Source organism: Embiotoca jacksoni, unplaced genomic scaffold, assembly GCF_022577435.1.
Source record: "Embiotoca jacksoni isolate LCO1_2020_lvr unplaced genomic scaffold, fEmbJac1.0.p SCAF_26, whole genome shotgun sequence".
Lineage (NCBI taxonomy): Eukaryota > Metazoa > Chordata > Actinopteri > Embiotocidae > Embiotoca > Embiotoca jacksoni.
Window position 1 is genome coordinate 6136021 of NW_027185377.1, and position 20534 is coordinate 6156554.

The 20534-nt window shown below is 40.8% G+C and overlaps 1 protein-coding gene across 2 annotated transcripts in view; it reads right to left on the minus strand.

Moving 5' to 3' along the window:
- The window catches only part of dock1 (dedicator of cytokinesis 1), a 174254-nt gene that overhangs the window by 18753 nt on the left and 134967 nt on the right, over positions 1-20534 (minus strand). For both annotated transcript variants that reach the window (XM_069160370.1, XM_069160369.1), the window contains exons 32-44: positions 17975-18033; positions 17240-17388; positions 15928-16013; positions 15433-15589; positions 14696-14736; positions 14204-14294; positions 11437-11556; positions 10039-10128; positions 9588-9692; positions 4961-5102; positions 4312-4393; positions 2222-2306; positions 644-730 (exon numbers count right to left, since the gene is read on the minus strand). In XM_069160370.1, coding sequence (XP_069016471.1) covers positions 644-730; positions 2222-2306; positions 4312-4393; positions 4961-5102; positions 9588-9692; positions 10039-10128; positions 11437-11556; positions 14204-14294; positions 14696-14736; positions 15433-15589; positions 15928-16013; positions 17240-17388; positions 17975-18033 — 1294 coding nt within the window. The remainder of the gene's footprint in view (positions 1-643; positions 731-2221; positions 2307-4311; positions 4394-4960; positions 5103-9587; positions 9693-10038; positions 10129-11436; positions 11557-14203; positions 14295-14695; positions 14737-15432; positions 15590-15927; positions 16014-17239; positions 17389-17974; positions 18034-20534) is intronic.

A 20534-nucleotide genomic window follows, 5' to 3' on the forward strand; every position in this document is an offset into this window, starting at 1 on the left:
ACACTTAAGCCAAGCCAATCACGCTAAGTAGTGCATTTGTTGTGGGACAAACTAATGACACATTAAAAAGATGCAGCGGGGCGTCTTGGCTCTAAGTGAGACGGTTACCTGATATTGTGCTCTGACTTATATCCCCGTGCTCATCTCGCCACACTTAAACAAACAGCATCTCATCCCCAAATGGGGACACATGACCGGCATTTTAAATAGTCAAAACAACAGAGCTAAAAATAATGAAATTTTAATGCAATTTCAGTCAGATGGAGGGGTGAAGAAGTTAATTCCCTGCGCTACAGTGAACACTGAAGTCATTTGGTGCAGTCCGACCGTCCTCCTTTCAAAGAGTTTTCGATCCAAGTAATTCTACAGAAAACCCACAGTGAGGTCTGAACTGTCTTTTAGTTGCATTTGTGCCGTGAAGCTATTTTCAGTGGAAACAGAAGTGCTTGGTGGATCAATGTGGGCCATCTGGCAGAGAGAGAGACAGAACGTGCGCTGTCGTTAGTCCGGGGAGTGGCACGCCTGCGTCCACGCGGCTGTCTATACTGCTTAAGTGGACAAATCATATCGATTGCCTTTAAGCAAACCTGCAGATCCTCATCTGATTAGGAGGCCCCCTAACACACAGGCCCTTCATACTCACTGTGGACACTGACTTGACTTCAAACCAGCGCAGGATGCCGGGAAGTTTGTATGCCGTCGAGTATGTCGTCCTCTCGATCCACATGTTCTGTCGACAAAAAAATGACAGACACAAAGTTGGAAAAGCTCAGGGACCAGTTCACGGTTAACATGGCAACTTAAACAGATCAATTTACAGCTGTTTTGTGGATTGAGCCGCATTGAAACGAGCTTTGAGACTGTTGTTGCATTAATGAGATTAAGACGATGGTTGTTCACTCAAAGCCCATTTAAGGTCAGGGAGAAGGAAAGAGGCCCCTCTACCTCCGTGTCTGGATGGTATTACTCACAGATATAATGGAAATAATATGGAATCTCTTGTAATAACATCACTCAGCTCCGATAATGACTAAATCTTAAGAAGAAAAACGTACACCACAGGGGAGGATGATTTCTCTTGCAAAATAAGTTTAACATTTACACTATTTTTTATGAGTGTGTCAAAAGAGAAAAATGATACGCTATTTTGAACAATCAAAGTAAAAGATGTCATGTTGTGTTCAGAGTGGAGTTGTACACTCTGGAGAGATGGCAAATTACAAAGATTGGTGTATATTGACATGTTTAATAGATGCGACAGACACAATATGTCTAATAATAGATATCCATCATCTGTCTGTCAGAGTCCAATCACTGTGAGAACAGCACTGCTGAAGTGATGCCAAAGTAAACACACAGAAGAGAGCATGACTGGGGTTGGTTTGTCGTCTCTGTCATTTCTACCTGGATATTTACTGCTCACAAAAAATGATTCATTAAATATACTGAAAGTAAGGACGGGAATATTCACACAACCATTATATTTAGTCTGGATGTTCTAGTTGGCAAACCCTTTTGCTGTGTTTTAGAATAAAACAAAATCCTCTTATTTGGTGTAAAATATTCTGTTTATGTAAATGAGAATTGTGCAGTGCTATTGATTTACGGTGCAAAAAACCCAAATAAAAGTATGTTCAGAGCATAAATTCGAAACAATAATCCAGCATCGTCCTACAATACATTACAAGGTTGCAGCAGTGATACAGAGACAAACAAGAAACCTGATCAAAACAGACCAAAATGAAAAGTCCTTTTCAGTTTTATTCCATTTGCTGCATGTCAGCATCAGAAGAAACTTATCTTACTAAATTTCCCCACTGTGAGATTAATAAAGTCTAAATCTAGTCTAAATCTAATCTAAACTGTTTGATCAGGCTCGGAGATCATTATGCTGCCTATTGTAATATACCCAACAAACTACCTTACTGACTGTATGTGTCAGTGGGGTATCTGTGAGTGTGTGTAAATGACACTCTATATAATTAGAGTGGAGCATTATCACAGAAACTAGATGATTAAAAAGTTGTCCACAATTTAGTCAAGTTTGGCTTGAGTTAAGGCCTGGTGTGCATTTCTAAAACCTTATAAAATACATACTAAAATGCTAAATGTAGCCCTCATGTTAATTTTGTGTCTCATGCTTACCAATAATACATACAACTTTTTAAAGTAAGATGGATGAGCTAAGTAAAAAAAAAAAAGAAAAAGAGAGAGATATTACCGCAAACTCGTTGTCGGGGTCCTTCTCTCCCTTCCTCACCGGCCGGGAATACTGGAATTTATGGACTTCATTTACTGTGTAGAAGCTGGGGAGGGAGAAAATCAGTACCTGAGTAAATTAAAACTGTTATGGGCAATCCGCAGCTTCATTCAAAGGTTGATTGCTTTGCTTCAGGTCAACCGCAGGACAGACCTCGTCCCAGGCTCGCTCTGTCAGGAGCTCTGGCATTTAGCATGTTGCTTTTAACTTACTGTCTGAAGTATGGCCTCATGTGCATATTTATATTTTGGGTCCTTCACATCACTGGCAGCTCGACACGTCAGACATGCAGATAAGCTGCAGCATACGTGACAGAGGGGATGACTGGCAGGGATGAACTTTGCCAAATCAGGTTAATAGACTTTTCACAGCAGGGGTATAATGTTGTTACATCGTGGCTGAGGGAACAGCTGTCTGGGCACATACATGGTCTCCGAAACTCAGACGCATTAGTTGCCGTTTTTCCATCTTTTCATCTGTGTCTCTTGCTGACACAAAGAGAGACAGATTCACAGTCTCCCGGGGAAATGAGTGCAGAGCTGCTATTATCATCACACACCATATTGCATTCCCCGTTCCTAAAACCCATACCATATGGTTCAAAAAGCTCGATTTGACTTCATTAGCAAATAATTGTAAATAAAATGAAATGAATCCGTGTCATTCCAAGGCCACTGCCCTTTTATAGTTAAAGTAACATCAATACGTGTGTGCAGATGGAATGCTACAACTTTTGAACTTTTTCCAGCACAGACTGTTGATGTTTTTGTAATAATCAGACCACAAAGCTTTTAAGAGATTCAAACTCCACATTAAAGCTGGACCTAGGTTTTGCTGGCACTTGGGCCTTTTATGTTGTACTGACAATTCAATATTTGTCCCTATTGCGTGAACTCATAAAGGGTAACACACTATTTAATGAATATGATGAGACCCACTCCTAAATTAGCTGAGAAAGTGTGGCATTAAGTTAAGAAAAAAACAAACCCTCAAGCCTCTGAACTTCTGATCTAAAAAAACAGATTAATAAAGCAGCTTTAAATCCGCTGTGCTCCCCCAATTAAGCCTTTTTACATGTCATTAGCTGGCGGGCTGGAGATGATGGAGAAGCGTGGTCTGGCAAAGCAAGGTCAGAATGAGCTGCGCTCTGCCTGCTGCTGTGACCCTTTGGCTCAAACAGCTCAGTCTCATTGCTATGCACCACTGATCTTTTTCACTGAATGGGAGAATAGATGAGAGAAAAGAGAGAGACGGGGACACGGAGAAACGCGTCTGAGAACAGCACTGTGAGAGTCGGAGAGAAAACAACAAAGCATTGGCAGAAAAGGAGAGATGGACGGTTGGTGTGGAACAATCCACTATCACTCTCTCAACATGACTGTCTAATCTAGGCCATTAACAGAGTTACATATTCCAATCAGACATAGTTAGCAAACAAGCCAACAGGCTGCTGAAGGGATCAATGCAGGCGGATGTGACCGATGCTGCAGGCTTGTGATAAGATCAGTGCCCAGGTATATTTGCCTAAAGGCTTTTCCAAGTAAATGTCTTCTTTTAATTATGTCCATTGATGCGTTGGGTAGCATATCAAAGTGAATTTGCACAGCTGAGTGATGCAGCGCATGGCTGGCGTACAGATTGTGTACAAGTGGGAGTGCAGGGTGACCACTGTTTGCTGTGGCCCCGATGCTCGACACAAAGGTGTCAATGGTGTCGGAGAAACAATGTTGTTCTTGGCACGGTGACGAACAGCAGATGGCTGGCGAAAGTTAATAAGCACTAAAACGACAAGAAGGTCAACCAGTGTTTGTTCTACACAGACCCATATTTAAATGGAGACTTAATCACCTTCACCACAACGGTCCTCGGCACTCAACACAGAAATGCAAATGTAATTTTGACTCATCACAAGCTCTCCCAACTGTTTTTCACTGACCGGGGAAACTTAATTTGGGCATTGGCAGATTGAAATGCAGACTGTGCGACTTTGAGTAACACACCATGTAGCTGTGAAGAAGGGAATGTATTTGAAGTGGGCACCCCCAGATTACCTGACGATTTGTTCAGAGACGGGCTTGTTTTGAAACTTGGCAGGCAGGTCGAGGATGGGTTTGACTATGAAACACTGGATGTCTTCAGCACAAACATCAAGGAAATAAATGAAAATGTGGCACTCACATCAAAGACATAGATTCACTCAGGACCTTATGATAATTCAGTAATGTCACTAATCAATCTTCATTAAAATCAATTTCTAAAATAGGATTTTGTTGTTTAACAGAATTCTGTAGTTCAAATCTTTTACTAAAGTTTCTGTGAAGCATTTGTATTATATAATACACAACTATGAATGGCGGTTAGTTGCATTTGACTTGAACTTCCTTATTTTATATGTAATTTGGAAATGTATTACTGCTAGAAAAATAGTAGTTAATAATGATATTAATACTAATACTGATTTGAAGCATGTTTTCTAGTCTTGCAGTTACTTTTTTTTTAGGATGCATCACCTCTGTGAACAATAAATAAAATGTATGAAAAACAGCCTTATAATAAACTCTAACGAGTAAAATATATATATATATATATATATATATATATATATATATATATATACATATATATATATATACATATATATATACATATAAATACAAATCCATAGTTTCAAAGTTTGTCAATGAGTCGTGCTGAGGATACACTGCCCAGAGGAAGACTTGATGTCCTCGCTGGGTGGTGTGGTCGTCTTCATCTTCTCCGCGTTCGGAAACTGTGTGAGGAGACGTGCTTCGAAATCCTCTCTGCGCTCGTACTCTTTCCCGCGGTAGATGAACATTTTGTTCTGAAGGACGAAGAAGAAAACAGGGAGTCCTTGAATATGTACGTGAAGACAGACACAGAATTTTCCCACATGATGTGCTCATACGGTACACTGTGCCTCTTTTATAAATATAGCAGCATTGAGCAGGCGACAGTACACATAGAGTGTCATATCAGACTTTACAAGAGGATTACATCTAGAAGCTAAACTTAATTCAAGGCTGGTAGTAAGAACAAACTTGGGACAGTGACAGAGCAGCAACATTAAAACTGGCTTTGATTTGTACATTTACTAAGCTTCATACTTTAGTTGGGTTAAAGTGTATTATCATAATCTCCATATTAAATACTTGGAAATGAACGTGATACAAAGTTCTTGGCACCGATTCAGTGATTAGTTCAAGGTGGGCCTTTGTTTTTATTAGATTTCTATTTTAGCAAACTGAAAAACACTTACAAACATTTTACTGACGGCTCTTTCACAAACGGCTGCTGCTGCTAACTATAGCTGCCAATGAAGCTGCCTTAAAAAAAAACTTGTGATGGTTCAGACACAGACATGTTGCTAATTTCTAAACGGTACGGTAACATCATGTCAGCCGAGGACTCCGTCACACCTTTTTCTCAAGTGGCGCATCCGATAGAAGGCTAAATATGCATTACTGGCTTCATTCATATGCTTAATAGACCTTATACTGTAAACATAGCTTGAAAGTCATGGTCACACCTGCGGAGAATAATTTAAATAAAGACCATCACTGCACAATAGCTCATACACAGCAAGCCCTAAGCACAGCACACATCTCAACTCCCCAATTAATTCAATGAATCACAGCAATGATATATACCTGTGGTCATTTTCAAATTTCCTTTTACAGATAAGTTAACAAAAGCTCATTGAGTCACCGCTTCCAACCACAGAAGAAGCTGCCTGAAAATACACTGTTGTAGTTTTCTTTCCGCTGGTGATGAACTGTTTTACATATATTTCTCTAAATCATTTAAATCTGATCAAGCAAACATAATCTTTTTTCCAACACTGCACATTGTGTAGTTATTCAGAAGAGGACAGTAGATTCACTTTATTTTGTTGAGCATTCAGGTGACACATAGAGCCATCTCAATGTCATGATTCTCATTTTCATTACCCTCAAACTGGCTGGCCTGTTCTGGAAAAGAAAATCACTGTCATTGAGATGATAATTTGTGCTAAAATTGTCTTTTCTTTCTTGGCTGGTGGGTAAAAAGACAATTTCAAAGAAGCAACAGTTCATATGACTGTAAAGTCATCAAGTTCACAGAAAATGCATGTTTTCAGGATTTGTGCTCCTCAGACAAGCTTGCAGCAAGAAAGAAAAGTTTGTAACACACGGAGAGCGACTACAGGAAAACTTACAATATTTAATGTCGCACCCTAAAGGGAGTGACGGTTTACCAGGAAATATCTGTGGAAATTTCAGATCCACAGAAATGAAGGAAAAGGTCATGTTTTACTCCAAAACGAAAATAAATAAAGTGAGAGGAGTGCACAAGAGTGCTCCACAAACAATGTATGAGCTAGGGACGTTCCTTCATCTGCTTGAGTGTGTTCAGAGGAACATTTTGAATGATAGAACATGACAGCTCATATCTGAGTGTCTCAGAAAGTGGTGTCTTAGGATACATATTTCAAACCAACTTTCACACACCCTCAACGGCTCTTTAGGCTGAGCTGTCACGGAAACTCAATGCAGGGATTAAGTCAAGTTTAGGGATGATAGGAAGAGAAAGGAAAGAGGAGGATAAATGCGCCAACGGGAGGTAAACAGCTGTGGAGGAAATCTGTCGAGGAAATTCTGAGGAGACCTTTAACACATCGAAAAAGCTAAAAGCAACTGAGGATTCATTCATTAGAGGGCAAAGAAATACAATAGAAGCTTTCTGTCACTGTTAAAAGCCTTTTGACAAGGTATTATGACTTTTAATGTTGAAATGATCGCATAAGATAGATATTGTCTTTACTTTGTTTGTTCAGCCACTAATAAAAAAAAAGTAAGACTTTCTAAAAGTAATTATTGAAGGAAACAAACAAAAAAAACACCACTTTAAAAAAAAAAATTAACTATACAAGTTTACTAGCTCTTTTTACAATTAGCAAGTACCCCAGCATCTAACTATATTAACAACTAATAAATCATAAGCATCTTAATTAAGCACTCTTGCGTAAAATCAATCTGTAAAGGGGGGGTCGATACAAAACGCCTTCATCAGTGTATTGATTTTTCCACATAACTGACTTCTCCCTACGGACACAGCGATGCTGCAACAGAAACAGCAGTATGGGCATGAACGATAACCATTTGAACTATATCTGTCTTAATTAGTAACTCTTACCTGAAGACTTTCTTATAAAGGTACTCACACAGAAACCTTTTAACAAAATTACGAGGGGCTATCATGCCAGAGCCATTACACAGGACGACCTACTGGGACTCTATTAGGATGAAATGCTTTGTATCCGTTTGGCTGTATTTGTTATACTTAACTTGTAAAAGAAAATGCTGCTGGGGAATAATAAGGTAAAACTGAGTTGCAATATTTACATGGGGCTGAGTAATCATGGCTGGCTTCTACACTACATTGCATCCAATGTAGCATAAGAAATGTTACAATTTAAAAAGATTAAACAATCAACAGGTAAATTAAATGCATATCCCTATTGGCAAAGACAACCAGGCTTATAGCTGTCTTGGTTTATTTCAGGCCAAGGTCAAAATACTGCTAAAAGAATAGGAAAAAAAAAAAGAGGAAAAAAAAAATAAAAATCAAAAGATGTCCTCAAAGGCTGTTTAAAGAGCCAGTTAGATTAGGCCAGTGCTGCTTGCCCTGTCTGTAATGGAGTTCCTGCACTGCCAGATGAAAGGGGTTAGAAGGGGCACATGAAGATCGGAGAAGAGCAAAAGACCCCGGTGAAATGGCTGTTCTTCATCACAGAACGAAAAGGGTATGATCGGGGATCACCGTGCATGAAACTGGACCTTCACCTTATCTTATTCCGTGAGGACGTGACAGAAAGCTTCTATTGTATTTTTGTGTGATAAAAAAAGAAAGAAAAATAATTCCCCCGTAAACAGAGAAACAACACCTTCAGAAATGTGCCGGATGACAGCCTTAAAAAAAAACCTGCAATAACAGGGAATACATTAAAAGCAAACAAATCAGCCTTTGCCGGCGTTGCTGTTTTTCTTTTTACAAGCAAAAAGCCTAACGTGTGACACAGCATTAGAAAAAACAAAAAGAAAAAATCAATTTGGTTTTGAATAAAGAACTGATATCCGGACAGAAGAGGACGTCCTTCACAAAGTGAGATGAAAACGAGGTCTGACAGCCACACAGTCGCACCTCAGACAATGAATATGGCCGAGATATTAAATGCCTATTCAAAACGTACTTAATGTGATAAGCTGTGATCAGATTGGCACAAGGCCAGCCAGGACATTTGGAGAGGAAATACAGATCCGTTCAGGTTTAGTAGTCATACACCCACACCAGATATGGACGTAAATCATCAGTTTCACCAGCTAATGGTAGAAATCCACACGACTCTCTATGTACGGGGGCCGCCGCTTTCCAGAACATTTGAAGCTCCAACCACCGAAACAAGTGTAGCCTTGAATGTTTTGGGAGTATAACCCAGGATTCATTATCCAGCAAAACACTTTACGATGTGACCACATCACCTTATTTCACTTAGTATTGGCCACATGATTTATGTTGTGAAGGGACACTTTGTGATGCGGGCAGCACTCACGGTGTGGAGAAAATGGTGTTTCGCTAAAGTTCAGTTAATGGAATCAAAGTTAATGTTTGCCACGTGATCAGGCTTTTGATTGGACAAACGAGATTAGGTTTGTTCTTGTGGTCGTTCGTCAGGGATTTGAAGTTTTTAGAGCTATTGCATATCATTTGCAGATTTAGGAGAAAAGTTTGGGTAGATCAGCTGATGAGCAGACGGTTGCTTGTACAGTACACGCTAAGAAAGAGGGATTAACACTGAAGCGAAATGGATACACGATGAATGAGAGAGCGACATGGAATAAGATAGGGATAGGAAACGGATGCATTTTTTTTGGAAAATATTGCTTTCACATCTTTTCTCAGCTCTCTGCACAACCCACTTTCTCACACCGAAGGAAATCCACTCAGCATATAGCTCCAGATCTATACCCTAACCCATACATGGAACAGCTTCCTATGATTCAAAGTTCATTCTCTGTGAGTGAGTAAGTGAATGAAGAACAGAGCAGGTGGGACGTTGAAAAAAAGGGAGTCCCGCCACAACAACCGAATCCCGTGGGAGTACGATGTGTGAAGCACATATGTGTCGACGGCTGAGGCTGAGACTCAAGCCGGCGCTGGTAGACCTATTGATCATCTGTTTTTGACAAGTGGCTCCCCCACACTGGGCTATGAGCCATGCAAGGGGTTCTGAGACTACTGGGAAATGTATAGTAATGTGAGTACTCACACGGAGGAAGGAGGGGAACCCCACGCCGTAATAGCCGACAGCAAAGTAGTCTGGTTTGGGCCGGATGACCTTCACGATGTTCTCATAGAACTGAGCCTGCTTCCGCTGTTGGGAGATGCAATGGTAAATTTAAATAGCATTCAAAACATTGACACTTTTACTTTTATGTGATTCCTGTTGGTGATTTTGCTCAGAAATGTTAGTGACGCATATTTGTTTGATTCTGATGTTGTGACATACAGTATGACATCTATTTTATCGTGTTGCTGCCACTAAATATAATCGAAATGATACGTTCTTGCTTGAATAAAAGATTTAAAACAAATTCTAAACACATTGCAGTCTTCTTTCTCTCTTAAAAAAATAGGTTACTTGTTACACATCTATGACAGATGAGTAGTGATTGTCCAAATAGTGGATTAACAGTTATAACAGTTATGATAGGACTTACCAAGGATGCACTAAGCTGCTCGAAGTCAAACATTTCATTCTCGTACTGTTCAGCCAGTTCCTTTCCCAAAATGATGGCCTCCTCCCACATCTATCAGGTATAAAGACAGTTAGAAAATGAATTAATAATCAAGATTCAAGCTGAGATAAAGCATTCATTTCCTGCCAGCTGAATAACAGAAAAGTATCTACCAGTCTCTCTCAGGCAACAGTATTTAATATAAGCCTTTTAAATAAATAAAGTTTTATCATTATGCAACTAAATAACTAAAACTCAGATGTCCTCCGCATTATCAGAAGAAAATGTATCATAATATCCTTTTCTCCTTGTGACTCATCCAGAGCAGTGGGGTGGTGTCATAGATAGATGCGAGCGACTCAAACATGTTGAAAGGCTTTTAAGTGGCTTCCTGACAGACTAGATGGGGCTGAACTGATACAGGCCAAGCTGAAGGTGGACCGAGTCCAGATTGCTACTCAGATCAGCCTGCCATCAGTGAGAGTGGTGGTGGCAACGCCATCTGGGACTGTTTTCAAGATGACTCCTGTGACACTCCCAGAAAGTGTCCTCAGCTGAAACCCTGCTCTCTGGAGTGTTGAGGCATTCATCCATTATAACGCGTCCTGATCCCTTTTGGTGGGTTTTGTATGTGCGTGTTTATCCCAGGCTCTCTCGGATTGTTGTCTCCCCGGCCGTTTCTTGTTGAGTGACAGTTGGCTGGAGAACCAAGAGTGGTGGCTGCACCCCAACACTGACAACACATGCAAAGCCTTGGGACATCATCTCTGAGAAGCTCTGGCTGCTGTCCTGCAGATCCATTACAAGCTTAGACTTACAGGCTCAAACACAATATTTCTTTTTTGGAAAAAAATATGAAGAACGGAGAAGAAAAGCAGAGTAAGCAGGTCCAGGTCCAACTGGAACATTTGCTCAGTCTCAGGTGGCAAAGATTACATTCAAGTATGTCACTGACATGGTATGAGGGGGAAAAAAAGAGAGAAAAAGGCCAGTGGGAGAGAAAAGCTTTTTTTAAAATTTTTTTTTAATAAAATGTAAGGTTATAAAAGGTACAACACAAGAGAGCTACATTAAAGCTTGTGTGGTCTGAAACGTGGCTTCATCCGTAAGAGTATCGGCTAAAGGAAAAGGAGTCTCAATAATCCCCATTCTGCAGAAAAGGCATAAAAACTTCCATTCAGCGGCTTGCGTTCAATACCTGCCGTCTCTGGCAGGAAGAGGTATTTAACAGAGATGACAGTATCTAAAAATAGCATCTCCGGAGTCCAGGATTCATCATGATTATGACCACACCATGCATGTGTGGTGTGTGTGTGTGTGTGTGTGTGTGTGTGTGTGGGGGGGGGGGGGGGGGGGGGGGGGGGGGGGGTGACATCTCACCTTGCCCTTGTCAAAGTAATTAATAATCTGCTGATAGAGCTGGTCCTTGAGCTGTCCTTGAGTGGTGGCCTGGTAGCCATCTCTCTGGGTCAGGTGGGCTGCACACTGCTCGTCTGACCACTGCAAGGAACAAGACAGCGCTGGGGGTCAACACTGGGCAATGCAATACAATACGCAGCAAAAAGGGGAACTGGTGACAAGAAATTTATCCCTGACATATAGCCGATGCAAATGGGTGAGATGGAAACCTAAGACATGGGCAATGAATCAGGTGTCAATATACAGTAGGCAAAATGGTTCAGAGGGAGCATCAATACAATACAGAGCATTTGTAGAGCGGAAACCTGCTGTTACAGTATTTAACATGAGAATCTTCACAATCCAAAATAGACACTGTGGTTACATGTATACTTTTATTCGTTCTGATTGACATTATTCAGACTGATATAATTTGTTCCAGTGTTCACAGAAGCATTTACTCGGACCAGCTGCGTGACGTTAAAAATGATAAATGCATCACGTTGTGGATCGCCTTGTTTTCTTTCCACCTACAACCAACAAAGACAATGAGCACTAGCCAATCAGAGCCAGACTATTTGCCATCATTGTGTTGCTATTAATCAAGCAACAGGCTTGATAACAATGCATGGTAGGCATCCAAAAATGTTCAGTTCCTCAAGCCGCCATTGTTTTTAAGTGGAGGAGAAGCCCACTCACATTTATAATAATAAGGAGGGCATGTACAGAAATAAAACACAGCCAGGAACTAATCAGTTTCATCATTTACTTGGTTTGTTTACACGGTTACAAGATTTTTTCTTTTGATTGGTTTATGAAAAGACTTGTATAACCCTCTGAAACCAATTACATTTTCAATCGGTTTGGGGCTGTTTATTCTGTTTGAGGTATTTTTATGAAGCCATTTTATTCTGTTTGAACTTATAAATGGTTTGAAACATCAAGCTCCATGTAAACATAAAGCTGATCCAGTGAGGGGAGCTGAAAGAAGCATCACTTATGCTTGTGTTAACAATAAAAACACCAGATAAAATTGAGACATGCAGCAACCTAATCTTATTCAGTACAAAACTTGCTTGATTTTGTAAACAATGACAGACAAGCAAACCTGCAAAAAAAAAAACCTAAAAAACACAAGAAAGCAGAAGTATCTTTTTATGTTTGTTCTCTATCCAGTGTAGAGAATAATGAGGTTGGCTTGTGTGTAGAGGAAGCATAATCCTATGTGTCTGTCAGAATTCATTCATTAGCAGCCAGTTTTAATTGGGATTCTTTGGTGTTGTGAGCAACCTGAAGAGTTAATATATCTGACCAGGTTTTGTGTGATGGCCACATTTGAATAGGAAAGCCGAGACATTTGCATACTCTCCACTGGAGATGGGTCAAAAAGTAATTGCTCCGTACATTGTTGCTGTGGCATAAAGAGGGACGCTGGGAGGCTTTGGCTTAGGTTATTGATTCCTTTACGGCTGGACTGCGGCATTTACATGGTAAAAAGGATCCCTGCTTATTCATGGATGGCCAGTGACCCTGGATCGACAAAACTGAAGTGCTGATACATCTCAAGAGTACACAGAAAGTGCTGTTAATTCATCAACGTTATTATACTGTCGCAGATACTCCAATTGGAGGACTAATTATAACAACAAGAGCCAGTTTTACTCCACAAATGCTGGTGGATGCATTATTAAGTATCCATCATTCATCGTTATTTAATCTTGTTTACGTGTGCCTCTGTGTGATTACAAAAGGAGGACAGTGGAGAAGAAAGGATGTATCCAGACTCCGCTGCAACAAAATTAACCGATTTCCATAGTGAACCCCTCTTCGCCGGCTACATTACGATCAGGGAGACAGAGACGCCAAGAGACGAACAGAATTGAACTAATCACAAAACCAACTCCTGCAAAATGCTACTGTGACTACTCGGTGAGGAAAATGTGATTCAGTCACAGCCGGCTCTTCCCTGTCGGGACCCGTACAAAGGCTGAAGCAGCCAGGTATTTATGCAAATACAGATGAGATGTTGGATCCGACCATTTCGGATAAAAGGCAGAGGGGAACAACTTCGAATTTATACTCCAAATACCAAACTCCAAATGGGAATAGACACTGCAGCTCTTTGTTTGAACAGTTTAGTGTGTGAATTGGATATATTTTTGGGCTACTGACAGAAACTTTTGAGGCTCAAAGCAGGAGTACATTAACAAAAAGGTGTGATAATAAAAGCAATGCTTCATGATGACTTATAGATATGTGTTCCTAATTCTTTTTATTTTTTTACCTTTAAGCAAAAAGTACATGGATCTGATGCTTGTGATTTACTGCTGACAAAGAGGGTAGTAAAAGTACACCTTTACTTTGAAGCAACTTAGGTGGATGAAGAAGATTTTTCCTCTGCTTAAAAATATATTTTCATTAAGGAAAGATCAAATACTAGCCGAGAATTGCATTGGCTATGCAAGGTGAGAAAGATGCTACTCAGCAAGTCTGCCTTCTTCTCATGCCATGGTGGAATTAAACGGTTGCGGGTCCATCGTCCCAAGTCTGTACACATTCAAATTCATCGATACACGGACTGTGAACTTTCCTGAAACCAAGGACTACTTCCTTAGTCTTGCTTAGACTTGATGCCTAAGATTAGTTCACCTGCCTGACAGTCGCTCAACAGAGACTCTAAGTTCTGTGATCTATGCTGTTTTAAACATTTCAGGGAGTGTACTTCTTGTCGGTCTTTGTGTCTGCATACCCTGAGCAGCTTTGCATGTAGCAGCAGAGTGTAGGCAGCCTCGGTGTAGTTGTCACACTCTTTGTGGAGGTCACACAGCTTGTACAGGTACCTGGCAGGAAACAGCAATGATTTATGGGTCAAATCTAGGAGGGCCTTTTCACACTTTAACAACAGACAGAAAGTTAACTCGGCTAGACTGATGTGTCTTGACAGTCTTTTTTTTTTTTTTTTTAACCTCAAATAACACCTGACAGACGGATGGAAAACTCTGACTGGTGAGAATGTGTAATGGGAAATGTGTTTCAACAAAATCAAATAGTCTTCTGGATGTCTGGGGACTTACAGTTGGGAAGAAAAGGGTCCAAATGTACAGCGTTTAGTCTTTGTCAGGTTCAAATGTACCTCAACTGAGTCCTTTAACATCCTTTTTATAATGTACTTTAGTGATTTGTGTGAAAGGCTTCAAAGGGACTGAATGTCTGCATGTGAACAGGCTTAACAGAGTCTTACCTGATGTACATTTCCTCTCTGTCGATCTCCTTGTAAAAGTTCTACAGCATGAAAGGAGACATTCAAATACATTATGAATTTCCAATAACAACAATGCCATTACACTGTTTATAAAGCTTCAGTATATCATGCTTTCATTGCATTACTCTAAGAGGAGAGTAGACTGTGGATTATTTTAGAATATTTTCAAAAGGACAATATTTTGGTAATTTGATCCCCAAAAAAACTAATAACATTATCCAAGCTTGCAGCAGGCAGATGCATAAAGTATCTACTAAAGAGAAGTTGGCTGACATTGGAGTGACAACGGTACGTTTCCAGTAAACCCGAAAACTTTGCACAACTTGACACAGCGCTGAAGTAACATGGCTCCGATAAATGTTAAATATAGGCCAAACGCCTGCAGTCTTTTTTTTAGTGCCGGTCATCACATGAGACCAAAGTGACATTTTGATGCTCCCAAATTAAATGTCACTTCAGTGGTGGTTCAGGTGAGCTGCAGTGATAACATCTTAATGCACTGTGACATGGGGAGGTGGCTGTCTTTGTTTCTCGTCTGTGGGTAGTCGAAGGTCATTATTGTCGTTTTATAGCCTACAAAAAATATCTCGGTGTTGATAACACAGACAATTGTCTTTTAGAGGTATTTAAACATGTCATTTCCTGCAGGAGCTTCCATGTAAATTAACTGTTAGTGGGCTGGTGTGTATTCAGCGGAATTAAAGTAGCCATCTTACGAGCACGTTGACCGTGCAGCTCATGCGGTTTTCCTTGTTCTCGTCGTGCATGATGGTCCTGTAGTCCAGCAGCCTCTCCAGCAGACGCACCACCAGAGTGACGAAGTTCTCGCCCGTCCTGGCCAAGTACGTGTGTTTCCTGCAGTGCTCCAGTAAACTGGTTGTGAATGTGGAGGAAGAGAAAGAGAGGCAACACGGGCAGAGAGGAAACATAAATGTGAAGCGTGCATGTGAAGAAGTTCTACGACAGTTTAAAATGTCAAACTTTTGCTATTCAGGATTTGGTAAATGTAAAACATTCTTTTTTTTTTTGCCCATTAAAGCAGAGTTAGCATGCAACTGCTCCGAAAGCAAACATCACAGTGGCAAGCTGTGACGAGAAGTCGTGTGATCATCAGCACACTGTGATTATTTTTGAGGAGTGCTATGTTGCAATTAGCATTATCTAACTGGTGAGGGGCTCAGGCGTAATCCTGTCCATTAATCAGCACTTACATTTTCTGAAAAAGAACTTTGTACTGCTCGTCTCCGCGGCCCCCCTCCACCTCGTGATCCAGCTTGGTGATGATCTCGTTCTCAAACTGCAATTAGACAGAGCAGGCGTAAATAATCAGTGTAGCTAATTTTTCAATTCATTAACGCCATCTCCCTGTCTCCCTCTCTTTCTCTCTGCAGCGGCCAGGCTGAGGGGGTTTGTGCTTCGTCTTTAATTGTCCCTCTCTCTTGCAGCACAGCTGGCTGTGAGCTGCTATTTTCTGTTCATTACTAAAGCTGTTCTTTATCTGTTTAAATTTGTTTAGAACACCGAGACAAGACCGCATCAGGAGACACATCCCCTTTAATTTTGCTCTGTTGTAGCCGTACCTGCTGACAGTGATGCATGGATCTATATCTCGAATATTATTATGTAGCATCTGTATAAAAAAAAAAAAAAAAAAAAAAGAACAAACAGCTGACTTTATTGTGCTCAAACAATCCAATTTTCACTGACTTCTTGAGGTACTTGTCTGTGGGCCAGGCACAAATACAGAACAGGAGAGTACAGCCAAGTAAGAAAAGATATAAATGCTGTTCTCTGTTAAGCCAAAGATTTACAACACGCATGCGCACATGCACACGCACACGCACACACACACACACACTGAAAGAGAGAGAATGCAGAAGACAGGTCCAGTAAAGGGAATATTACTGGCTTACAGCCTAAAAAGGGGTCAGACCAAAGTGAAATTGATCACATTTCACTAAAGAATAAGAATGTCCAGAGAGATAGATCCTGAGTGACACATTGACTTAAGTAGTGATGTCCTGTCTACTCCCACCCTCAAAAGACTGCACTATCGATAGAAATGATCGTAGAGGAGAGTTGGTTAAGCTGCCACAGCCGGGAGACGCGTTGGAAGCCTCTGAGCTTCCGAATAATTAGACACAAGTAACATAAACAACACATATTTTGGGAACCCCGACAAACATCCCAGAGCTGAAAACCGCCTAACACATCTTCTCACAGAACAGCTGTAACCAAATGGATTTCCTCATGCAGAGGCTTAATTTTGCAACGCAACAAGGCATAACATTAAGTTCCACTTTCTGTGGCTGTTGATAATCGTGCCACAACAAAATGAGATTTGCAGAATTACAAGGAAGCTTTAGGCTATGAAACTTTTTATCAGATGGATGACTGCATGCCCCTCGTTTTTAGTTACACAGCTTTTCATCAGGTGCTTTTATTACTGCTCCTCTACCATCGTTCCTGCCGTTCTATCTTGTACTGTTCTGCTACAATTACTTCGTGTTTCAGAGGACGCACCCGCTGGAAGCTGCACGTGAAGTGGAACTCGCACTGCATCATGTCAAAGAAGATGGGGATGGTGGCCTTTCGCAGCTCGATCTCAGGGACTAGTGTCATCTCCAGGATTGGACCCACCATCTCAGGGATGAACCTAATCTTGTGGGGCCCTTCGAGAGCAGAAAACAAATCACACAAATCATTGCAATTTGGTCAAAACAAGTACAATAAGTGAGTGAAGAGGACATCTATCATCGTTAATCCATATTTAAAAGTAGCAGCTACAAACAAACAGGAAATCTGTCTCTTCATGTTCATCAGTCCTCTCATCAGAATTTTGTACGACAGTCAAGCTTTAAATGACTTTGAACCGAACACATCGAGTGAAATAAGCCCATTAAAAACCCTGTGAATGAGTCAATATAATCAGGTGGAAAGCTCTAATTATTGGATCAGATGATAGAGGTTACCATGAGAAGGGAGAAGCAGGTGCTGAGATCTAACACCCCAAACCCTGCACTGCCATCTCATTCCACTGAGACATCACATCAACATAAAGCCAATTAACACATGAACGTCTATATTTAGCAGCTATTCTCTACTCGGTAGACATAGCTGAAAGATAATCAGGAACACAAATTGAGAAAACAACACTTCAGCATGTGTCAGATGCTGCTATTCTATGGTGGAGTTTGTAGAAATCCCTTCAGAAAAGATTTCCTCGATTAAAAGTAATACTGGAATGAGTGTAATTACCAAGATTGTACCACATATCCCTGATTTCAAAGCCAATCTGTCTTCTCATGTCCTGGTACCTAAAAAACAACAAAAAAAACAAGGGAAAAATATCACACAAGCTGTTGTCAAATCATGGCGTAGAGGATGAGTAAACTCAATGAAAACACAAAAAACTGTTTTTATGACTTTCATTTGCCTAAAGAAATATAATAAACGGGATATATAAAGGGTTTTGGTCATATGTGCAGCTCCGAGAACTAATGTCAGTGTTAGCATTGTTGGTCATAGCATGAAGACTTTAACTGAAAAGAAAAACAAAGAATGAACCCAAAAACCAAAGAAAAGTGAACAAAACCTTTCCTGAAAGCTTCCAGCGAACATTTCAAACAGATCAGATGCAAAGTAAGAAAGTGGGATGCAACACAATCCCAAAAAATGATTATACCAGTTAATACAGAATTAAACATGTATTTCACAGCTCTCCCGAGGGCTGATATATATAACTGTACATATTACATAGTACTTTTTCTGTTGTCTTCCTGCAAAAAGCTAAATAAATAGTGCAACACAGTTTCTTGAGTCTGTTTCATCTATGTCTGAATGACACATGCGTCAAATTAGACTGTCATAATGAAATTTATAATGAAACAGATTCACCGTGCCTGGACATGGGGAAATCCGTTTGCTTTGTTTTTCGTGATGTTCTTTGAAACAGAAACACACACTAATGAGTTATTTCCACTGCTGCAAGTTCACAACATGCACACAAGCCAGCAGTCAGCTGGCTGTCAGCTGTGGGCGGTCTTCTGCTCTGTGTATAAGTTGGGTAGGGCAGATGACAGGTGGTAAAGTGTTTGATCGAACACTCTTTGCTGCAACTCGTTTTTTAGGTCGACTTAGTGCGAGTCAAAACAAAGAATAGCAGGAGAAGTAAGGAGGATGGCTCCCGTCCTGAATCTCTGTCTGCCTTTTGTGAATTGAGGGCTTATAAGATGATCAGCTCTGCCATGTCTAGGTCATGAACCGATCTCCATGGCAGCTTGGCGCCCCGTCTCACTGTCTGCCACACCGTCCTAGGTTACAGAGAGGACAAATAAAGAAGAGGAAAGGACTGCGAGGGGAAGACAAAGACTGAATGACGGAGAGACCAATGGGAGCGGAAAACATCGGGCAGTGATGCAGAAAGTGAGACCAGTTCTGTGAAACCGATCACATGAAACAAAAGCAATGGCTGTGGCTCCTTCGACAGGCTGGACGTTTGATCAGAAAAGAGCGCAAGTTCATGCCTGAAACTGTTTGAAGATGAAGAAATAAAATAATGGGAACAGCCCTGAGAGAGCACTTTTTACCCTATTTCCTCTAATCTGGCATGAGCTGCGCCACCGCATGCTGAGAAATAATCAGATGCATTTCTACTGTATGGGGAATAACACTCAATCAGCAGGTTAATAAAACCAAAAAAAGAAGATGTTGATACATAAATCTAATCGCAATGCATCTGCAACACAATGCTGCAGCAGCACATTTTCAATGAATGAACGCCGCAATAAACATTTGTTTACTAAGCTGTAAACAAACAGCTGCTTCTGTTCTGTTCTTCTGTTTTAAGGAAACATTTTTATCAGCGCAATCAGCGCCTTCCAAGAAACAAAGTCGATTTCACAAACTGCTCTTTTTAAGCAGTAGAGACAAAATAGAAATCAAATATCGGACATCTTTGTTTTCTTTTAATGATGTCAGGTGCATTCAGTTTGACGTGATGCCAAAGTCAAGAATAACTTTCCTCTTTTAAATCTCTAATTTCATGCCCTCTCCAGCTGGTGCCGCTGTGGGCAGCTGCAGAGATTTCCCCCCTGCCGAGCATCACGCCTACCCAACGTCAGACTCCCACACTGAGTGAGTTATGGAGGCAGAGTGACCCCTCTGTCTCCTCTCACCGTCGCGCTGCCGGCATGACACCTTGGGCTGACATTGTAAAGGCAGAAACGGAATGAGAGTGTGAGCATGACACCTCTCCTGACCTCTAATTAATACCAATTCACAGCCTCTTTCACACACGGAGATGTTTCAGAGGAACCGGAATCCCTGATGGAATTCTGAAATGCAACTGATTGTTTTTCCAATATTGCAGAAAGACAAGCTAATGCACTTTGACAGTGAGAAGAACATTGAAAAAGTCCTTAACAAAGAAGCTGTGTCATGTCTCTGCACCCTGGCCAGGTCACAACACTGTCAGAGAGAGCAGAGCTGCAAGCGATAAAATATAAACACTGCATCTAAAAATGATTGTATAGTTCGATGCAAAAAAAAAAAAAGAGAAAGATAATGCATTACATCATCAACTCTTTTTGCAGAACATTAACTCTTTCATGTGTTCGTCTTGTCCCTTATTCCTGTGTATTTCTGTGTATGGCTGCTCGCAGCATGCTTGTGTGTCAGTGACACACACAAGTGTTCCTGTCTCCTCACATGGACGTGAAAATTACTGTGCAGCAGGCGTCGTGTCCTCATCTGAGCTGAGACAGATGCAGGGTGCTGTTCTGTCACACTGCTGTAGGCAGCGAGACAGGCAGCTATG